The 22,617-nt window shown below is 41.3% G+C and overlaps 1 protein-coding gene across 5 annotated transcripts in view; it reads right to left on the bottom strand.

Annotated features, from left to right (window-relative positions):
- SSBP2 (single stranded DNA binding protein 2) overlaps window positions 1-22,617 on the bottom strand; it is a 210,147-nt gene that overhangs the window by 122,840 nt on the left and 64,690 nt on the right. For all 5 annotated transcript variants that reach the window (XM_075837681.1, XM_075837709.1, XM_075837691.1 and 2 more), the window contains exons 2-3: window positions 18,570-18,642; window positions 85-146 (exon numbers count right to left, since the gene is read on the bottom strand). In XM_075837681.1, the coding sequence (XP_075693796.1) occupies window positions 85-146; window positions 18,570-18,642 (135 nt within the window). The remainder of the gene's footprint in view (window positions 1-84; window positions 147-18,569; window positions 18,643-22,617) is intronic.

The following is a 22,617-nucleotide window of genomic DNA, read 5'->3' as shown; positions in this document are numbered from 1 at the left end:
TACAACGTAACTTCTGAAGACTCCATCAAATGTTACAATTGGAGTACATTGTATGCAAAATACATTCCACAAATACAAACTTACCACCACCAAGAGTGTAAGAATCCTGGGGGCTCGCCCAATGTGATATTTTTCTCCCATCTTATCTGGAATAAAGAAAAATTAAGTGTTAAATCCAACGGCTGAAGATTAGTTATAGAACAACAAAGTCTCCCCACGTCTGAGCAGTTAACATGAAAAGTGGAGCAATAAGAACGGCAAGTGATCAGGGATAATGGCTTATGGACTAAAAACAGCATTCAAGATTGTATAGACCGTCTGGATAGATGCAACCTAAAGCACTCCCAAGGGATAGTGCTGCTACTCAAAACATAATATATATATATATATATATATATATATATATATATATATTATACATACACTAACAACCATAAACATATATACTTGCAAACACCAATGCTAGATTTACTGCTAAACCGCTCACTACCACATAAAGTAATAAAGAAATTGACTTCTTGCCATCCTTGAATCGAACGTGATTTTTTTTATTCTAAATTCACTCATACATTACGAGCAATTTGGCTGCTTTAATACCAACTGGCTCCATATCTCTACAATTGTGGGCCTGAGACGACCATCAGTCTCCAATGTGCTTAGGACAAGAACCAAATGGTTGGCGAATGAATGCACAGGACTGAGAGTCTTCATGGAAAACCAGCAGGAAAACAGTAACACAGCGTCTACTAATTGAGCCCCAGGACCGCGCAAACACATTCAGCTCCACACATCTGTAGCCAATGTGGACAGACATTTCACTGCTTGACACTTAGACAAATACTGGTACATTACTAGACAATGGCTACAGTGTGATCTGGCACTGAAATTATGTAGAAATAATAAGATATCGTCTATAGGTTATGTAGCTTTATTTGGGTCTTCTAGGTAAATTGGTCAATGTAAAAGTAAGAAATAGCTGGGGATGTAGACAAATAAAAGCCTTTAAGAGTAAAACGTAGCACATTATTTTATCCTCTCTGCGGCATGCTGATCATTATAGAGGTTTCTTATAAGCCTGGGTTCACACGACCTATTTTCAAGTGTAAACTAGGCGTATTATGCCTCGATTTACGCCTGAAAATACGGCTCCAATACGTCGGCAAACATCTGCCCATTCATTTAAATGGGTTTGCCGACGTACTGTGCCGACGACCTGTAATTTACGCGTCGTCGTTTGACAGCTATCAAACGACAAAGCGTAAAATTACTGCCTCTGTGCAGGACACTTCTTTGGACGTTTTTGGAGCAGTTTTCTCATATCCCTTGAAAACAGCTCCGAAATTTCCGGACGTAATTGCAGTTATCGTGTGCACATACCCTAACAGGTCTACCCGAGCATCTCAATATTATTAAGTATAGTCCACAATTCTACACGGTTGACAAAGCTTAAGTCTTTGTGTGTCATTGCTTGGCTTTCTCAAATATCTAGGGTGCATCAACAAAACTTGTTTTCTTCCTGAGCCATCCTTAAATCCAAAAAGTCTGTATTAATACTAAACTTAAAATAAATAAATAAAAAACACGTCCATAAAATATCTGATAAGCACACACTGATAGCAACACCGCAGAAGAAATGCTAGCACAGGCTTCCAGTATCCGTAGTTTCAGTTGCTGCACATCTCGTATCTTCACAGCATAGACAATTGCCTTCAGATTACCCCAAAGATAAAAAAGTCTAAGGGGGTCAGATCGGGAGGCATTTCTTCTGCGGTGTTGCTATCAGTGTGTGAAGAGTGGGAGAAAAGAGGGTTGCATTGACAATCCAACACAATGGGCAGCACTTTGAACACATTTTATAAGTGGTCAGAAACGTGTAAATAACTAATGAAAGAATAAAGTAACGTTAAAAACAAGCACACCATTGTTTTTCTTGTGAAATTCTCGATAAGTTTGATGTGTCACATGACCCTCTTCCCATTGAAAAAACTAAAGTTGGATACAAAATGGCCGACTTCAAAATGGCCGCCATGGTCAACACCCAGCTTGAAAAGTTTCCCCCCCTCCCATATACTAATGTGCCACAAACAGGAAGTTAATATCACCAACCATTCCCATTTTATTTAGATGTATCCATATAAATGGCCCACCAACAACAGTGTTTTTTTATTTAGAAAAACAATTTTAAACCAAGTTATGAACCATTTTAGATTTATGCTAATGGTTTTCTTAATAAACTGGGCGTGTTTTTACTTTTTGACCAAGTGGGCGTTGTAAAGAGAAGTGTATGACGCTGACCAATCAGCGTCATACACTTCTCTCCATTCATGTACTCAGACATCGTGATCTTGCGAGATCACGATGTGCTGTCACTTACTCACACATTAACTTTACTGAAGTGTCTTGAGAGTGAATAGACATAGTGTCCATCCAGGACGTGATGTCTATTCACAATCCCGACACTTCGGTAATGTTTGTGTGCGACTTACAGCACAGCACATCGAGATCACTCTGTGCTGTCATTTACAGCGTGATCTCGCGAGATCATGCTGTGCTGTGTAAGTGACACACAAACATTACCGAAGTGTCGGGATTGTGAATAGACATCGCGTCCTGGCTGGAAGCGATGTCTATTCACTCTCAAGACACTTCAGTAAAGTTAATGTGTGAGTAAGTATCAGCACATCGTGATCTCGCAAGATCACGATGTCTGAGTACATGAATGGAGAGAAGTGTATGACGCTGATTGGTCAGCATCATACACTCCTCTTCACAATGCCCACTTGGTCAAAAGCTAATAAACACCCAGTTGGGCATTAAGAAAGTCATTACCATAAATCTAAAATAGGTCATAACTTGGTCAAATTTGATCATTTTTCGAACTAAAAACCACTGCTGTTATCTACATTACAGTGCTGATCACATTATGTAGGAGATAGGGCACTTATAATGTAGTGACAGAGCCTCTTTAAGCAAGTGTAATGCATGCTCGATCGGGTTGAGATCTGGTGACTGACTTGGCCATTGCAGAATATTCCACTTCTTTGCCTTAAAAAACTCCTGGATTGCTTTTGCAGTATGATTTGGGTCATTGTCCATCTATACTGTGAAGCGACGTCCAAATCAACCTTGCTGTATTTGGTTGAATCTGAGCAGAAAGTATTTCCCTGAACACTTCAGAATTCATCTGGCCATCAATAAACACAAGTGACCCAGTGCCTTTGGCAGCCATGCATGCCCATGCCATCACTGCCTCCACCATGTTTTCAGGAGGATGTGGTGTGCTTTGGTACATGAGCAACTCCAAGCCCTCTCCATACTTTCGTCCTCCTATCATTATGGTACAGGTTGATCTTAGTTTCATCTGTCCAAAGAATGCTGTTCTAGAACTGGGCTGGCTTCTTTGGATGTTGTTTGGCAAAGTCTAATCTGGCCTTTCTATTTTTGAGGCCGATTAATGCTTTGTACCTACTGGCGAACCCTCTGTATTTGCTCTCATGAAGTCTGCTTCCAGGAGAGTGTTCTGCACTTGTGTAGATGTTGTAAAGGGGTTTTTCTTCACCATGGAAAGGATTCTGCGATCATCCACCACTGTTGTTTTCCGTGGACATCCAGGCCTTTTGGAGTTCATGAGATCACCAGTGCGCTCTTTTTTTTTTTTTTTCAAGAATATACCAAACTGTTGATTTGGCCACTCCTAACATTTGTGCTATCGCTCTGATGGATTTCTTCATTTTTTTTCAGCCCAACAATGGTCTGCTTCACTTGCAGGGAGAGCTCCTTTGACCTCATGTTGTGGGTTCACAGCAACTGCTTCCAAATGCACGTGCCACACCTGGAATCCACTCCAGACCTTTTACCTGCTTAATTGATGCTGGATTAACGAGGGAATAGCCCATGTAGCCCATTAAATAGCTTTGGAGATAATTGTCCAATTACCTTTGATCCCTTGAAAAAGAGGCAGCTACATATTAAAGACTTCCTCAAATTAGGATGTGAATACCCTCACATTAAAGCTGAGCACTTTAAGCCCATATCGATTATATAACTGTATATTCAATATGTTTTAGTAAACAGCTATAATGCCAAAACTTGTGCCACTATCCAAATAATTCTGGACCTAACTATCAATTGATATACTAAATTGGCTGAATGTAGATATGGTGCAAACAAAGTTAAATAAAATAAATGTACACAAGGCCCCTGCACCACGTGGGTTACACCCTAGAGTTCTTAAAGAGCTTAGTTCAGCTATTTCTGACCGCCTCTTCATAATATTTACAGATTCTCTAGTGACTGGTATAGTGCCAAGGGACTGGCGCAGGGCAAATGTGCTGCCTATTTTCAAAAAGGGCTCTAGGTCTTCCCCGGGTAATTATAGACCAGTAAGCTTAACATCCATTGTGGGGAAAATGTTTGAGGGACTATATACAGGATTATCTGACGAAAAATAGTATTAGAAGTGACAGCCAGCACGGTTTTACGAAGGACAGAAGTTGTCAAACCAACCTGATTTGTATTTATGAAGAGGTGAGCAGAAGCCTAGGCAGAGGGGCCACTGTGGATATAGTGTTTTTAGTTTTTGCAAAGGCACTTGACACTGTCCCTCATAGACATCTAATGGGTAAATTAAGGACTATAGGTTTATAAAGTATAGTTTGTAATTGGATTGAGAATTGGCTCAAGGACCGTATCCAGAGAGTTGTGGTCAATAATTCCTACTCTGAATGGTCCCCGGTTATAAGTGGTGTACCCCAGGGTTCAGTGCTGGGACCACTACTATTCAACTTCTTTATTAATGTAGTATTGTTCAGTCTATGGAAGATGTTCGTAAATTGCAAGCGGATTTGAACATACTAAGTGTTTGGGCGTCCTCTTGGCAAATGGAAGTTTAATGTAGATAAATGTAAAGTTATGCATCTGGGTACCAACAACCTGAATGTCCTAGGGGGAGCTACACTGGGGGAGACACTTGTTGAGAGGGATCTGGGTGTACGTGTAAATCAAACTAATTAACAGCATGAAGAAGAGCAACGAAGCTAATAAGGGGTATGGAGAATCTAAATTATGAGGAAAGATTAAAAGAATGAAAACTATTTAGTCTTGAGAAAAGACGACTAAGGGGGGACATGATTAACTTATATAAATATATGAATGGCACATACAAAAAATATGGTCAAATCCTGTTCTATGTAAAACCCCCTCAAAAAACAAGGGGGCACTCCCTCCGTCTGGAGAAAAAAAGGTTCAACCTGCAGAGGCGACAAGCCTTCTTTACTGTGAGAACGGTGAAATTATGGAATAGCCTACCGCAGGAGCTGTCACAGCAGGGACAGTAGATGGCTTTAAAAAAAAAAAAAAAGGCTTAGATAATTTCCTAGAACAAAAAAATATTCAATCCTATGTGTAGAAATGTTTTCCCTTCCCTTTCCTTGGTTGAACTTTATGGACGTGTCTTTTTTCAACCGTACTAACTATGTAACCGACGGGACCCGGCTGGCGCAGCCTATCATGCGCATGAGGCATAAGTCCTTGGAAGTTACGGAAACAGCTTCTTTCACACTACCATTATAGTACGCTTATCTCTCTTCCTTCAGCGAGGATCGAAAGATTAAATGGAATACAATGGTTCCATTCGAATTACCATTAATTTCAAGGGTAATTCTAACGGAAGAGTTGCTTTCCGTTTAATCTTTCGATCCTCTTCCTCTGACGGAAGAGAGGTAAACGTACACAAACGCTAGTGTGAACTTAGCGGACTCGAATGTTTGCGTCTGACAGAGAACTATGGACATGCACGGCCCTCCATTCAATCTCCACCTGGGTGCATCGGTCAGCTCACTAGATAGATTGGGAGTCGAAAAACCCTCGTAATCTAGATAGCTGGGATTCACAGAGGAGTCTATCATGTACCCAAGGTTTTTGTTGGGCAAAGCTCCTTTAACCCCTTAACGCTCCATGACCTACTATTAGGTCATGCGAAGTGTAGCGTTCGCGCTCAGTGACCTTATAGTAGGTCATGGAGTAAACACAGCGCCGTTCGCGCGGGGCGCGTTCATGAGCTGTGATAGTCTGCTGTCGGAAACAGCAGCTATCACTGCTCAATGTGCCGGGACCGATCGCGGAGCTCCCCCGCCGATTAACCCCTCAGAAGCCGCGTTCAATAGCGATTGCGGCTTCTTAGGGGTTAATCCGCCATCGCCGGCCTGCTACACGATAGCGGCCGGCGATGGTGACTGGCAACCGGACACCAAACAATGGCGTCCGGCTATGCCATAGACGGAAGCCTAGTGGGTCCTGACTACGTCAGGACCCACTATGCTTGCTGTCAGTGAGTAGCTGACAGTTCTAATACACTGCACTACGCATATAGTGCAGTGTATTAGAATAGCGATCAGGGCCTCCTGCCCTCAAGTCCCCTAGTGGGACAAAGTAATAAAGTAAAAAAAAAGTTACAAAAAAGATGTGTAAAAATAAGAAAATAAAAGTTTTAAAAGTAATAAAAGTAAAAGTCCCACTTTTTACCTTATCACTCATTTATTATTAATAAAAATATATAAACAAACAAATAAACTATACATAATTGGTATCGCCGCGTCCGTAACGGCCTGAACTACAAAATTATTTTGTTATTTATCCCGCACGGTGAACGCCGTAAAAAAAAAATATTAATAAACCGTACCACAATCACAATTGTTTGGTCACTTCACCTCCCAAAAAATGGAATAAAAAGAGATCAAAAAGTCGCATGTACCGAAAAATGGTATTGATCGAAACTACAGTTCGTTACGCAAAAAATAAGTCCTCGCACGGCTTTATTGATTGAAAAATAAAAAAGTTCTGGCTCTTAGAATAAGGTAACACAAAAAGTGAATGATTGTTTACAAAACGTATTTTATTGTGCAAACGCCATAAGACATAAAAAAAAAAAAACTATAAACATAGGGTATCGCCGTAATCGTATCACCCCGCAGAATAAAGTGAATATGTCATTTATAGCGCACGGTGAACGCTGTAAAAAAAAAAATAATAAAAAAACAATAGTAGAATTGCTGTTTATTAGTCACCACGCCACCTAAAAATAGAATAAAAACTGATCAAAAAGCCGCAAGCACCCCAAGAAAACTACAATGGATTCCTCAAGGGGTTTCCAAATTGGGGTCACTTTTGGGGGGTTCCCAATGTTTTGGCACCACAAGACCTCTTCAAACCGGACATGGTGCCTAATAAAAAAGAGGGCTCAAAATCCTCTAGGTGCTCCTTTGCTTCGGAGGCCGGTGCTTCAGTCCATTACCGCCCGAGGGCCACATGTGGGATATTTCTCTAAACTGCAGAATCTGGGCAATACGTATTAAGTTGCGTTTCTGTGATAAATCCTTTTGTGTTATAAAAAAAATGGTATAAAGAGGATTTTCTGACAAAAAAAAAATGAAAATTTCACCTCTACTTTGCTCTAAATTTCTGTGAAACACCTAAAGGGTTCATAAACTTTCTAAATGCTGTTGTGAATACTTTGAGGGGTCTAGTTTCTAAAATGGGGTGTTTGATAGGGGTTTCTAATATATGGGCCCCTCAAAGCAACTTCAGAACTGAACTGGAACCTAAAAAAATAAATAAATGAGGCAATACTTCGCTTCTCACATTATACTGATAATGAGTCGTGCCCACCCCGAGATTACCCCAGTTTTGACCGTTTGTATAAACGGAGACCCCTATTAGACCGTTTCAGTGCCCGGTTTTCCCAAGCATACACCCCCGAGAAGTGTTTTTCTATTGATGAGTCCCTGGTACATTTTAAAGGGAGGGTTCAATTCCGCCAGTACCTGCCGGGTAAGAGGGCAAGGTATGGCGTGAAGATGTATAAGCTGTGCGAGAGTGCATCAGGGTATACCTACAGATTTAGGATATATGAAGGAAAGGCCACCCCCAAACCAGACTGCATCCTGGACTACAATAGGTACATGGGAGGGATGGACTTGTCAAATCAAGTCCTGAAGCCCTACAGCGCCATGCGGTGTGGTATAAGAAGCTGGCCGTGCACATCATACAGATGGCTTTGTACAATGCGTACGTGCTACGTCGATGTGCAGGCCAGAGTGGAACTTTCCTGGAATTTCAAGATCTAATCTTTAGGGACCAAGAAGGGGGGGCACCCAGTACTTCTGGAGGCGAGGCCACACGCATCGTACCAGGGCAACACTTTCCAGGAGAAGTTCCCCAAACCGGTGGAAAGGGAAAGAGTCAAAAGAGGTGCAGAGTCTGCTATAAGAGGGGGATAAGGAAGAACACAATATACCAATGTGACACGTGTCCCGAAAAACCAGGGCTCTGTATAAAAGATTGTTTTAAAATGTATCATACATCCGTTGATTTTTAATTTACCCTGATGCACTCCGCACAGCTTACCCCCTCATCTTTCCCTTCTGAGCCCTGCCGTATGCCCAGGCAGCTGATAACAGCCACATGTAGGGTATTGCCGTACCCAGGAGAACCCACATTACAATTTAAGGGGTGTATATCTCCGGTGGCGCATGCTGGGCACACTATATCGGACACTGACATGCCATATATATATATAAAATTGCAAATCTCACTCTGCACCATCTGCTGCGCATTATCTTTTACACAGTACCTGTGTCTTCAAAATGCTCACTACACCTCTAGATGAATGTCTTAAGGGGTGTAATTTTTAAAATGGGGTCACTTCTCGGGGGTTTCAACTCTACTGGTATCTCAGGGGCTTCTGCATACATGACTTAGCAGCAGAAAAGCTCCAGTAGGCCAAATGGTGGTCCTTTCCTTCTGAGCCCTCCCATGGGCCCAAACGGCAGTTTATCACCACAAATGGGGTATTGCCGCACTAAGGACAAATTGGGCAACAAAATGGGGTATGTTGTTCCCTGTGAAAATAAGAAATTTTGATCAAAAATGAGATCTTATTGGAAAAAATATCATTTTTTTCATTTCACAGCCCAATTCAAATAGGTGCTGTGAAAAAACTGTGCGGTCAAAATGATAACAAAAACCATAAATGAATTCCTTGAGGGGTGTAATTTCCAAAATGGGGTCACTTCTGGTGGGTTTCCATTGTTTTGATACCTCAACACCTCTTCAAACCTGGCATGCTGCCTAAAATATATTCTAATAAAAAAAAGAGGCCTCAAAATGCACTAGGTGCTTCTTTGCTTCTAGGGCTTGTGTTTTAGTCCACGAGCGCACTAGAGGCACATGTGGGACATTTCTAAAAACTGCAGAATCTGGACAATACATATTTAGTAGTGTTTCTCTGGTAAAACCTTCTGTGTTACAGAAAAAAAATTGAATAAAATTGAAATTCAGCAGAAAAAATGAAATTTGCAAATTTCATTTCCACTTTGCTTTAATTCCTGTGAAATGCCTGAAGGGTTAAAAAACTTTCTATATGCTGTTTTGAATACTTTGAGGGGTCTAGTTTTTAAAATGGGGTGTTTTATGGGGGTTTCTAATACATAGGCCTCTCAAATCCACTTCAGAACTGAACTGGTACCTTCAAAAAAAGGCTTTTGAAATTTTCTTAAGAATATGAGAAATTGCTGTTTATGTTCTAAGCCTTGTAACGTCCAAGAAAAATAAAAGAATGTTCAAAAAACGATGCCAATCTAAAGTAGACATATGGGAAATGTGAACTAGTAACTATTTTGAGTGGTATAACCGTCTGTTTTTCAAGCAGATGCATTTAAATTCTGAAAAATGCTATTTTTTGTAAATTTTCTCTAAATTTTGCAATTTTTCACAAATAAAGACTGAATATATCGACCAAATTTTACCACGAACATGAAGCCCAAAGTGTCACGAGAAAACAATCTCAGAATCGCTTGGATAGGTTTAAGCATTCCGACATTACCACATAAAGTGAAATATGTCAGATTTGAAAAATGGGCTCTGAGCCTTAAGGCCCAAACTAGGCTGCGTCCTTAAGGGGTTAAAATAGTCTTCAGAGTAAAGCAAAGATCTCCTCTCCAGAGAAGAGCTCAAGGACTATATCGTGCCTAATCTAGGTTCAGAATACATTCGCATTACTTTTTTTTTTTTGTTTTTTTTAAAGACATTTACAATAGTAAAAAAAACAAGAATACTGCACCCTATGGAAAAAAGAAAAAAAAGAGAAAAAAAAAAAAATGTAGAACGGAGGTCAGAGAGACGGAACATAGAACAGGTAAAGGGGATGAGGTGCGCACTGCCTCAATATACACAAACAGTAATAACAAATATGTGGAATCATTTTTACACAAGCATATAACCAAGTCGCACAACGAAAATCAATCGTGATATTCTGTTGATGTTACATTTAGCAATTTATCACCCCCAAAGTATATAAAACAATAGAACGGTACAATGCTGATATACAACAGACATCTATAGCAAGCGTTTTATGAGGTTCTGAAATTCCTCTTTATTGAACACATTTACAAGCCTTAAGACAGACCGAAAAGATTTTGCTCTGTATTCAAAAAGAGAAAAGGAAGATAAATCATTCAGAGCTGGTCAATGTTGTAATGCTCTTTACAGTAAACTTTGTAGAAGATATTTCCAATTGCACAAACATGACTTAATAGGTTAGATGGCTAAAAAAAGATACTCTAACATCCCGAGTAGGAGTTTATGAAAATAAAACAAAGACGAAATCTACAATGATGAGTCACTGGGGGGTAAGCAACGTTCCGGGAAGCACGAATAAAGTATACAAAAAGAACATACCCAATCCATGACCAAGTTGGTCTCAATCACAAATTGTTTAAATGCAATAGCTTACAATAATAATAAAAAAAATAAATCCATAATCCACTTCCAATAAGTGCAAAAGAGCGGGCGCTAGTTGCAATACATGTTGATCTCGACACGGATTAAGAGCACTTTCCAACTTGGAGAGCAGAGAGTGATGACGCCGATGCTGCAGCTTCAACCAACTTCTGCTGAAAGTCCTGTAATCTGCTGCATGGTTCTACCTGTCCTGTGGACCATAGATCTTTAGGAAATATTCGCAGGTAGCGGAATTGCTGCAGATTTTTCCCTCAGGATTTTCTGGCAGAAAATCCGCAACATATTACAGTAGTAGCAAAGTGGATGAACACAACCAACACAAGATACATACATCCTCTATCAGCAAGGGAACATTATATCAGGAATAAAACATATGGAGACAAAAGGAACAACGTCAGATATACAGTCAATTTCCCAGACTAGTGTTTATGGACATCTATGATCTGGTCTTTACCGATATGCAGTCACACCACTCATTCATTCAGCCCATATAAAAAGTTTAAATGACAAAGAAATGGCTGTTTCTGCATTTATCCAGGGGTCCCATATTTTAAGAAATCTATCTTAATTTCATATAATATGTCAATTCGTACAGAGATAAAATCGACATTAATTATCCGAATCCATTGCGATAAGGTTGATTTCTTGTGAGGCTTCCAATTTAAGAGTATAACCTTCCTAGCAAAGAACAGCAGGAGTTTGCATAGAAGCCTTTCAGACTTGCTAGGGACCAGGTCCCGTACCAGCCCCCAACATACTATTCTCTGGGGCGCATAAACCTGGCAATTCGAGTATCTCCTATTGCATGTGATCGGCGCTGCAATGTAGATAACAGTAACGTTTTTTGTTTGTTTTTTAAAAACGATCATTTTTGGCCAAGTTATGAGCAATTTTATATTTATGCAAATGAGCCTTTCTAATGGACAACTGGGCGTGTTTTTTCTTATTTCCAACTGGGCGTGTATTGTGTTTGTAACATCTGGGCGTGTTTACTTGTTTTACTAGCTGGGCGTTGTGAATAGAAGTGGATGATGATGACGAATCAGAATCATTCACTTCTCATCGTTACCACCCAGCTTCTTGCAGTGCACAGACACACAGCGTGTCCTCGCTCGTCCGACGCGATGAAGTTCCTGTGGGAGGAAGTGACGTCACAGCGTGATCTCGCGAGATCACGCTGTGTCAGAAGCTGGGTGGTAACGATGAGAAGTGAACAAAGCTGATTCATCAGCATAATACACTTCTATTCACAACGCCCAGCTAGTAAAACAAGTAAACACGCCCAGATGTTACAAACACAATACACGCCCAGTTGGAAATAAGAAAAAACACGCCCAGTTGTCCATTAGAAAGGCTCATTTGCATAAATATAAAATTGCTCATAACTTGGCCAAAAATGATCGTTTTTAAAAAACAAACAAAACACGTTACTGTTATCTACATTACAGCGCCGATCACATGCAATAGGAGATAGGGATTTGATCATCTGGTGACAAAGCCTCTTTAAGAACTTGTGAATTGCAAACCAAGAGGAACTAATGACCGACACTCCGAGATCATGTGAATCAGTGCCTCTAGCGTCATAGCATCTAGTACAGGTGTCACTAGCCAGCCTCCTCATCCGGACTAATCTGGATGGCATCAAAAAGACTATGGAGCCATTTCCGCTAGATCAATTGGTCTCTGGCACCAATCACTGTCGATTTCCATGTAGATGCCAATTCATCAACATGGAGATCTTCCAAAGTAGGGATATCAATTTTTCATTTCTCAAAGGACATCTCTAAAGGAGATTTATAAAAGGAAGACACGTTTTTTTTTTCAAATTCTCAAGTCTACCTACCGTTTCCACCTTGCCACAATTAAGGCCAATTGGGGACCCCCCAAATTCTACCACAAAGGCATGTCTCAACTACTGGTATCTGTCGAATGGCTTCAAAACGACTTAAAGATAACCTTTCACCCATACAGGAGCAGCTGAGTGCAGCATGTAATGGGGAGGGCTTCACAAACCCTGTCTAACTTTAAAAAATGTTCCTATCTTCCTCCGTTATTTACATATCGGTGCCGTTATATTTGGTGCCGGATATGTAAATAAGCCCCTGAACTGGAAAGGGGGCGTGATGTCTTCGCTCTGACACGGTCTAATCAGCTATGGACAGTGTCAGGGCGGCTTGCGCTGTGTTCCCTCCTGCGAGATCACATGCTTACAGAGAGAGCGCTCTCTGCAGAACCACCAGTCTGTGTGTGTTCTCGTGGAAGGGAACACAGTGCAGGCCGCCCTGACACTGTCCGTAGCCGATTGTCAGGGTATGTGCACACACACTAATTACGTCCGTAATTGACGGACGTATTTCGGCCGCAAGTCCCGGACCGAACACAGTGCAGGGAGCTGGGCTCCTAGCATCATACTTATGTACGATGCTAGGAGTCCCTGCCTCGCTGCAGGACAACTGTCCCGTACTGTAATCATGTTTTCAGTACGGGACAGTAGTTCCACGGAGAGGCAGGGACTCCTAGCATCGTACATAAGTATGATGCTAGGAGCCCAGCTCCCTGCACTGTGTTCGGTCCGGGACTTGCGGCCGAAATACGTCCGTCAATTACGGACGTAATTAGTGTGTGTGCACATACCCTCAGAGTGAAGACATCACGACCCGTTGCCATTTAGTTTGATAGAAACGCCCCATTCACAGTTCAGGGGCTTATTTACATATCGGGCGCCAAATATAACTGCTCCGATATGTAAATAACTTCCCTTCATTAGTGCTCCAGTAGCGAAACGACCCTGCTCCCTCGGCTAGTCTCTGTGCAGCCGGCCTGCTGGGATGACATTTGGTCCCATGTAACCACTGCAGTCAATCACAGGCTACAGCACCACATGGGACAAATCATCATCCCAGTAGGCCGGCTGCACAGAGACTAGCCGCGGGAGCAGAGACGAATCAAAAGATTGAAATTTTTTATTTTATCTTTTTATTATCCCCTCTACTGTTAGGCTGGATTCACACGAGCATTTTCGGTCCGTAAAGGATTACGCTATTTTATAAACAGTCTCTTAAATAATACATAATGTTACTTTACAGTATAGGCAGTTGTTTAATGGTATTTACAATTCTTCTACACTTAAAAGTATGAAGTAGATATATCGCGGCTGCTTATGAATATGGACTACAGAACGAGTGTCATAAATGCACAGGGAAGATCATAAAACGTTAGGATTATTGTAAGTAGCAGCGACGATTATTCAGCCTCACGGTTAATAACTCATAAACCACTTTTCCCAACTTCTGTATTTTCAGCACTTCTAAATGCTCTCTTGTAGAACACAAACCTCGACGTGCTCTCCCATGGGCTGACCCATCTGCCATGAAGCAGGAAAAGCAAGCTGTAAGCAAAAGTTAAAGATGCATGCTAAAATGAACCGGTTAGGAATATATCAGCACGTACTGGCTGGGAGAGCGAGACAGCGAACCGATAGGACAAAGCTTTTAGAATACGCTGTATATTCTGTAACAACAATACTGCAGTGAACAACGGGAACACCGAGACAGGGGCACAAACATGTAGATAAATGGCCTCTATTCCCCAATGGAGAAGCGGTAACACGAGCACTCTCACATAATCGGACTGTTCCTATGTATGCAATAGACAACAACCTTCAGCATCTACTAGAACATTCAAACCAGTGTAAAGGTTTATCTAATCACGCTTCATCTGGTGAGACAGTCGGCACAGTCCAACAAGTCGTTATGGGGACATTACCAGGTCTGAATGGATTGATGGGGTTTTCTGTCTTTTTAAAAAAGGAGATTTCCTGTTTTTTGGACGATATTAAAACGTAGTCCATATAACCTAAAAAAGGAAATCTCTACAAAAGTTGGGACTTCCTTTTAAGGGAAAACAGATTGAAAGAAAGAAAGAAAGAAAAACAATGATACAGGTTTCAGACTCGCTAGATCACGGACGTGCTTGTGTAAACACTTATACTTTTATAATCTGGCACATTATTTACCGACGTTCCACATTAGAAGGATACATAGAAGTATTTACACAAAATATACTACTGTCAATTTGTATCAAATCATTCCGCCACATGACTTTCTCTGCTCAGCCATCTATACATGGCCAGATTCAATGGTCTGATCCAATTGGTCCAAATGCGATCAGTATATGGAATGCAAATAGAAATTTCCAATAAAAATCTCTACAATCCTTCAATCTTTGTCTTTTAAAAAGGCTGACAACTCCCCCGGCCCATAGGGAGTACCCACCAACAAGGCAAAAATAAAAACAGATATGGACATTAAATATATGCTTCAGGCTTTCACTACATATTCCCAACCCTAAAGGAGCACAGTTGTCATATTTTATCCTCAACTGTTAGATAAAGATGTAAAGTTTTGGCAAGTATGGCAAACAGAATAAATACCTGGATCAACTATCCATCTCAAGGATCTAGTACTTACCCATTTAATAAATATTAATATTACAGGTTATTTCAGTTTCAGCAAATAAAGCCTAGGCCCCGTTCACATACATCCGGCCTTGCCGTCATGATTTCCTTCGGCGTAGAACAAAAATTCCGGGGGGAGACTGAAACTGATCCCATAGTTTCCTATGGGAAAACTTGTGTGTCCGGTGGCATCAGTTGTGATGCCAGATGTCTCCCTAAGCCGTACAGAAAAGCGTTGTATCCAGCGTTTGTCTTACCAGCTACGGACACCAGACAAGTGTACAGTGTGCACAACTTTTCCATCAGTTGTAGCCATCTCAGGAATAATACAACAGGCACGACACAACGGATATGTGAACCCAGATTTTTTCATTGTATAATGAAAAAAGTCATGTCATTTTACAACATATTTTCAGTTTTAATTCCTCAAGATCTTGGGAAGATTTTCAAGATCTCTGCTTGCCCTCATTGAATGGGAAAATTCACAGTTTACTTCCAGTGGATAAAAACATATGTCTTGGTCATGCAATGGACACAAAAGGTGCACGGCTTGTTATAGATGCCGTTTAATGTATCAGAGCGCTCACTTTTAATGAGCTGTACATTTATGTCATCATCACATGACCAGGGCAGAGTTTTAGCCCTTGGGAGTAAACAATGAGGGTTTCAATTCAAAGACTACAAGCATTATACGACAAATAATCTTTATCTGCTGAAACCATAATGCATCTTAAGAGCGGACCCTTAGTCTAAGCAATATCCCCTTTGAGCATTTTAGAAGGGTCACCAACGGGTACAAAATTCCTTCATTTATCTGTAAAGCAGAAAAGTAAATATGTGGACGTTACGCTGGCTCCGCTTCAGCACCACGACTTCTAACACACGCTGCTATGTAGGAGACAAGAAGATTGTGTGCATACAAGAAACTACACTGCATTAAATATCACCTCACGTTGTGGTTTACCATTATTTGCATACTCTTACAATAAGAACAAAGTGTGCATGCCACGGCAAACAAATTATAAAAAGACAACAACATTACAACGGACGTCAGCAGAGAGCAATTCTATTACGGAAGACTGGAAAAGTGAAAAATTCAGAACATATTCTTCGGACCACGAATTCTTGGAAGTCATTTTCTAGCCATTATGTACAGCTTTGAAGCAAATATTTTTTAATAAATCAATGTTTTAAAGGGTAACTAAAAACTTTTGACATGTCATAGTGACATGTCAGAAGTTTTGATCGTCGGGGTCCGAGCACGGAGACCACCACTGATCGCTAAAACTAAGCGCCAGAAGCGCTCGGGTGAGCGCAGAGCTGTATTGTTTATAAACACAAGCGCTTCTGCTGCCTAATTTTAGTGATCGGTGGGGTCTCAGCGCTCAGACCCATCGATCAAAATTTCTGACTTGTCACTGACATTTCAAAACTTTTTTGAAAGTTTAGTTACCGTTTAAGTGATTTCAAAAAAACTTTTCAATTGACTTTTATAAAATAAGAATTGGTTTCTAAGATACAGCTTCTATGTATCATGCTTAAGCTGTCTTGTTCCGTCAAAGCCGATTCCATCAGGTCAGCTGAACTGACGGCTCTGCTGAAAGATAGTTCTGCGTGTCTCAAAGGGTATGTTCCCACAGTGCAGATTTCGCAAGCATTTTTTTTAAAACCAAAAACAGAATTAGATCCAGCAGAGCTATAAGAAATTCCTTTATATATTTCTTCTGTTTAGGTTCCGTTCCTAGTGTGGGCTTAAAAAATACATAAACGTTCATCAACTTAGATGTGATCATTATGAGCTCTCAGCCGAGCCGGACAGAATTGGCTTTGATGGAAGGAGGTATTTTTATTTTTATCAAAGTGTACTTCGCCTTTAACTGTTTTAGTAATGTCATCTAACTGTAGACATTACAATGTTGGGGGATTGAGCTGGCAATCGAAGGCTTATGCAAGACGTAAAACGTTCCCCAAAGTACTTATTTCAGGGCAACAGATTGGATTTTCACTTCTACATTCGAATGTTTCCTGTGGAGATAAGTAGCTCCGGAGGTGTCTAGTAGCCACTTATCTCCCCTTGCTCTAACGAGGCAACATGACCATAAAGGTGAACCAAATGTGTGCGTTACTGAAAGAAATAAGGGCCGATAACGCTCAGAGAAACTGGTCTAGAATTATTTCACGTCTTTGGCTGCATATAAAGCAGAACCTTGGGTCAATTTGCTAATATATCTGGGCTATACTATGTATATAGTATACAGGCAGCAAAACCTTATGCTTCAACAACAAACGCTCAGCTTTTTTTATGATCGAGGGATGAGTACGATAAAGAGAGCGTCATCTTCTCATACTACTTTATGTTGGATTAAAGAGGCTCTGTCACCAGATTTTGCAACCCCTATCTGCTATTGCATGTGATCGGCGCTGCAATGTATATTACAGTAACGTTTTTACTTTAAAAAAACAAGCATTTTTGGCCAAGTTATGACCATTTTTGTATTTATGCAAATGAGGCTTGCAAAAGTACAACTGGGCGTGTTTAAAGTAAAAGTACAACTGGGCGTGTATTATGTGCGTACATCTGGGCGGTTTTACTTCTTTTACTAGTTGGGCGTTGTGAATGGGAGTGTATGATGCTGACGAATCAGCATCATCCACTTCTCTTCGTTACCACCCAGCTTCTGGCAGTGCACAGACACACAGCGTGTTCTCGAGAGATCACGCTGTGACGTCACTTCCTGCCCCAGGTCCTGCATTGTGTCGAACGAGCGAGGACACATCGGCACTAGGTGACAGAGGCTACAGTTGATTCTGCAGCAGCATCGGCGTTTGCAGTTAAGTCGATGTAGCCTCTGTTGCCTGGTGCCGATGTGTCCTCGCTCGTCCGACACGATGCAGGACCTGGGGAAGTGACGTCACAGCGTGATCTCTGGAGAACACGCTGTGTCTGTGCACTGCCAGAAGCTGGGATTTAACGAAGAGAAGTGGATGATGCTGATTTGTCAGCATCATACACTCCTAGTCACAACGCCCAGCTAGTAAAAGAAGTAAAAACGCCCAGATGTACGCACATAATACACGCCCACTTGTACATAACTTTAAACACGCCAAGTTGTACTTAAGAAAGGCTCATTTGCATAAATATAAAAATGGTCATAACTTGGTCAAAAAAATGCTCGTTTTTGAAAAAAAACAAAAACGTTACTGTTATCTACATTGCAGCGCCGATCTGCTGCAATACGAGATAGGGGTTGCAAAATCTGGTGACAGAGCCTCTTTAAACAAATATTGCCTTAATGCATTTCCAGAAATGACTCACCTCTGACAAAAACGTCTGAGCGGACTTCTGTGCTCCCACGTGTAGCAGGTATTCATACACATATAGAGCTAATCTGGTGAAACAAAAAAGAAAATCAAATAATTAAAGTTCATTTGTATGTGAGCAAAAATATAGCAATCTGGACGGGTGCTCATGAAGGGATTTATTGTATGTGTGCTGTCTATTTTATCAATGAACAGCACACTGACCCATACAAGTCCATGGGGCTATTCACACATCAGTTTTTTAAAGGAGCAGGTGTCTGTTGCAAGAACTTTACAAAATACCCTATTCCGGTCTGTTTTTGCAGACCAGACAGAACACACATGCAGAAAAAGAACAAAAACTGAAACCAGGAGGTACTTGCAAAGAAACACGGACAAAGAAAATGGATGACATACAGGCGTAAAAAATGGGACACGTGAAACGCACATGGACATTTAATCGGGATGAAAAACTGTCCGTTTTTTTTGCGTAGGTCTTATTTGTGTGAATATGGCCAAACCGAATGGATAAAGCAGATTCTTTATGTTGTTTACAGTAAAAGCTGATAAGAGACCAAAATGATTCTGTGAAGTCCATGTAGCGATCTATAGGTGAAAACTGGCAAAAAACTCCCCTCGCCGGTGGTTGACGGCTGGCTGCTGTGTATCTATCACTGCGAGGTAAGCGGGGGAGCGCTCCATTCATGAATATACCAGACGCATAACTATGACTCCGGTGTAAAAATTAGAACTCATTACTGAAAGGTATTATGAATAAACTATATTTTATGGCGCCATTACCTAAGAGCGACCGAAGTGTCGAATATCCCTGTCCACAGACGTAATCCGTGTCTGAAGAAGGTCGCATGTATAGTTGGAAACGTTAAACCAATTTTGGATTAGCACTTTTCTCTATATGTGAAATAAAATATCATTTATTGCATAAATACCTTGGAGTACGGAGTTCCCATTTTTATACGTTGGTGTGGAAGCCTACTCATGCACCCTTAAAACATGGAGTGCTGCGGAATCAAAAAAGTACCAGTATGACTCCGGTGTAGTCTTTGATCACTTTTATAACTAAACAATACAATATGATTTTGTGCCGTCGTGGCTAATAGGAGGAGCTACCTGGCATATTCAGCTGACAAATACGACTTAAAAATGCCCCAAAAAGCCCTTTTATTCTGAAAATCACTGGCGGTTGCAATGTGTATAGCCAGCTTAAAGTGGTCGATGGGTAGGATCATATATGTATATATATATATATATAAAAATCACATTAACCCCTTCCCGACATTTGTCGTAAGTATACGACATGGAAAGCCAGTGCTTCCCGCAAAATGTCGTATACTTACGCCAAATGATTGCCACCAACTCAGAAGCCGAGTCGGTGTCATCATCCCCAGATGTCAGCTGTATCTGACAGCTGACATCCTGCTGTAACGGCGGGGACCGAACTTAGCTTCGTTTCCCGCCATTAACCCCTTAAATGAAGCCGTCAAAACCGATAAGTTGTTTGCAGCTCATCGACACCCCAGCAATGAAATTGCCGGGGTGTCGGTGGCTGCAATGGCAACCGGAGGCCTAATACTGGCCTCCCGGTGTGCCTAGCACGGAAAACTTTCAGCCCTGCCCGGAGGCGGGGCCTGAAAAGCTTTCATTGCCACCGCCTCAGGAGATGAGCCGGCGTCATCAGCGGTGGATATGAGCTGTATGTTACAGCTGACATCCACTTGTAACGAACACAAGCCATGAATAAGAACGCAGAAGGCGTCTGAAACGCGTAGGCTACCTACTTCATTGAAACCTCTCTGCACTCCAGGACATCTTCATTCTCCTTTCTGATCCGGTTTTAAATCGACAAAATTAAACCTTGGAAATCGTTTCCTTTTAATCCTCAACAGCGCTGGATCCAACCCCTCCTCTCTATTGCAATCCACTTGTAACGGCAGGAACTGGAGCTAGCTCCGATCCCTGCCATTAACCCCTCAGATGCAGCGATTGGATCCGATCGCTGCATCTTTGTGGTTGCTAGCAGATCGGCAGCTGTGCCCTGCAATCGCACGACTGCCGACTGCTATTATGACACCAGGAGACCTAACAATGGCCTCCAGTTTGCCATTACGAAAGCCGATTAGGCCCCGCTCGGAGGCGAAGCCTAATCGGCTTGCTGTCAGTGAATGACTGACAGATCGAATACATTGCACTACGTAGGTAGTGCAATGTATTAGAAAAAAAAAATCTGACAGTTGGACCTTCAAGTCCCCTGGTGGTACTAAAGGTAAAGTGTAAAAAAAAAAAAATTTTAAGTAATAAAATAAAACACAAATCGCCCCTTTTTCCCTTATCAAGTCCTTTATTACTGAAAAAAAACAACTAAACCATACATATTTGGTATCGCTGCGACTGTAACGCCCTAAACTATAAAAATATTATGTTATTTATTCCACGCGGTGAACGGCGTAAAACAAAATGAAAAAAATAATGCCGGAATTTCTGTTTTTTGGTCACTTCGCCCTACAAAAATTGAAATAAAAAGTCGCATGTATACAAAAATGGTGCCTATAAAAACTATAGCTCGTCCTTTACAAAAGTAATTTTATTGTGCAAAAAGTTGTAAAACATAAAAAAGTGTTATAAATTAGGTATCGCCAGAATCATACGGACCCGCAGAATAAAGGTAACATGTAATTTATAACGCATGGTGAACGCTGTATAAAAAAAAAACTAAAAAACTATGGCAGAATTGCAGTTTTTGGTCACCTTGCCTCTCAAAAAAATAGGATAAAAAATGATCAAAATGTCGCATGTACCCCAAAATGGTACCAATAATAACTACAGCTCGTCCCGCAAAAAAACAGCCCTCAAACCACTACGTCTATGAAAAAATTAAATTAGTTAAGGCTTCCATAAGGCAGGAAATAAAAAATATGCAGTTGTGCAGATCACAGGGGAACATTTCGTCTGTTTCAAGAGGTGATTTATCGGGGCCCTAAAATTAGGGAACCAGGAGGCGGGGGGAAACATATCTGCTAGAAGCGAGGGTGCCCGTATTATACCAGTACAACACTTCCTAGCAAAATTCCCCAAACGGCAAAAGGTGCAGAGTGTGGACCAAAAGGGGGATAAGTAAAGACACCGTTTATCAGTGCGACACCGGCCTGTGCAGAAATGATTGCTTCACAGTGTAACACACATCCATGGATTATTTTATGGTTTACCCCATTATTATACCCCCTGACTATGCCCCTGATGCACTCTGTCCAGCTTACATATGCCCCACATTATAAACTGAAACACCAGTAAAACTCCAAACAAAACTACCACCAAGCAAAATCCACACTCCAAAAATCCAAATGGCGCTCCCACCCATCTGAGCCCTACAGCGTGCCCAAACAGCAGTTTACTTCCACATATATGGCACCGCCATAGCCTGGAGATCCCTTTTAACAATTTTTAGGTGTGTATCTCCAGTGGCATAAGCTGGGCACGACATACTTGCCACTGAATTGGCAATTCTGGGGAAAAATTTAAATTTTTACTCTGAACCATACACAGCGCATTTATTTATGGAAAAGACCTGTGGGGTGAAAAGCCTCACTACACCCCTTAATAAATGCCTTGAGGGGGTGTAGTTTCTAAAATGGGGTCACTTCTGGGGGGGGGGGGTTTCTTTTATTATTTCCCATCTGGGCCTCTGCAATTGTGAACCAATTGTGGCCTCAATTTCGCATGGTATTCTCGCACTCCTGAGCCCTGTCAAATGTCCAGGCAAAAGATTAGGGCCCCATGTTGGGTGATTCTAAAACCGGGAAACACTGCATAATAATTAGAGAGCTCTCTTGTTATGGTGGCACAAGCTGGGCACCACATATTGGCATATCTATTGAAAAATCCAATTTTTACTTTGCAATATCGAGTGCACACTAATTTATGCAAAACACCTGCAGGGTTAACATGCTCACTAGACGCCTAGGTGAATACCTTGAAGGGTGTAGTTTCCAAAATGGGGGTCACTTTTGGGGGGTTTCCACTGTTTTGGTCCCACAGGGGTTTTGCAA

This window comes from Rhinoderma darwinii, chromosome 1 (assembly GCF_050947455.1).
Source record: "Rhinoderma darwinii isolate aRhiDar2 chromosome 1, aRhiDar2.hap1, whole genome shotgun sequence".
In the NCBI taxonomy this organism is placed as follows: Eukaryota; Metazoa; Chordata; class Amphibia; order Anura; family Rhinodermatidae; genus Rhinoderma; species Rhinoderma darwinii.
The sequence above is the reverse complement of the archived record's forward strand: the minus strand, read 5'-3'. Positions and strand labels throughout refer to the sequence as shown.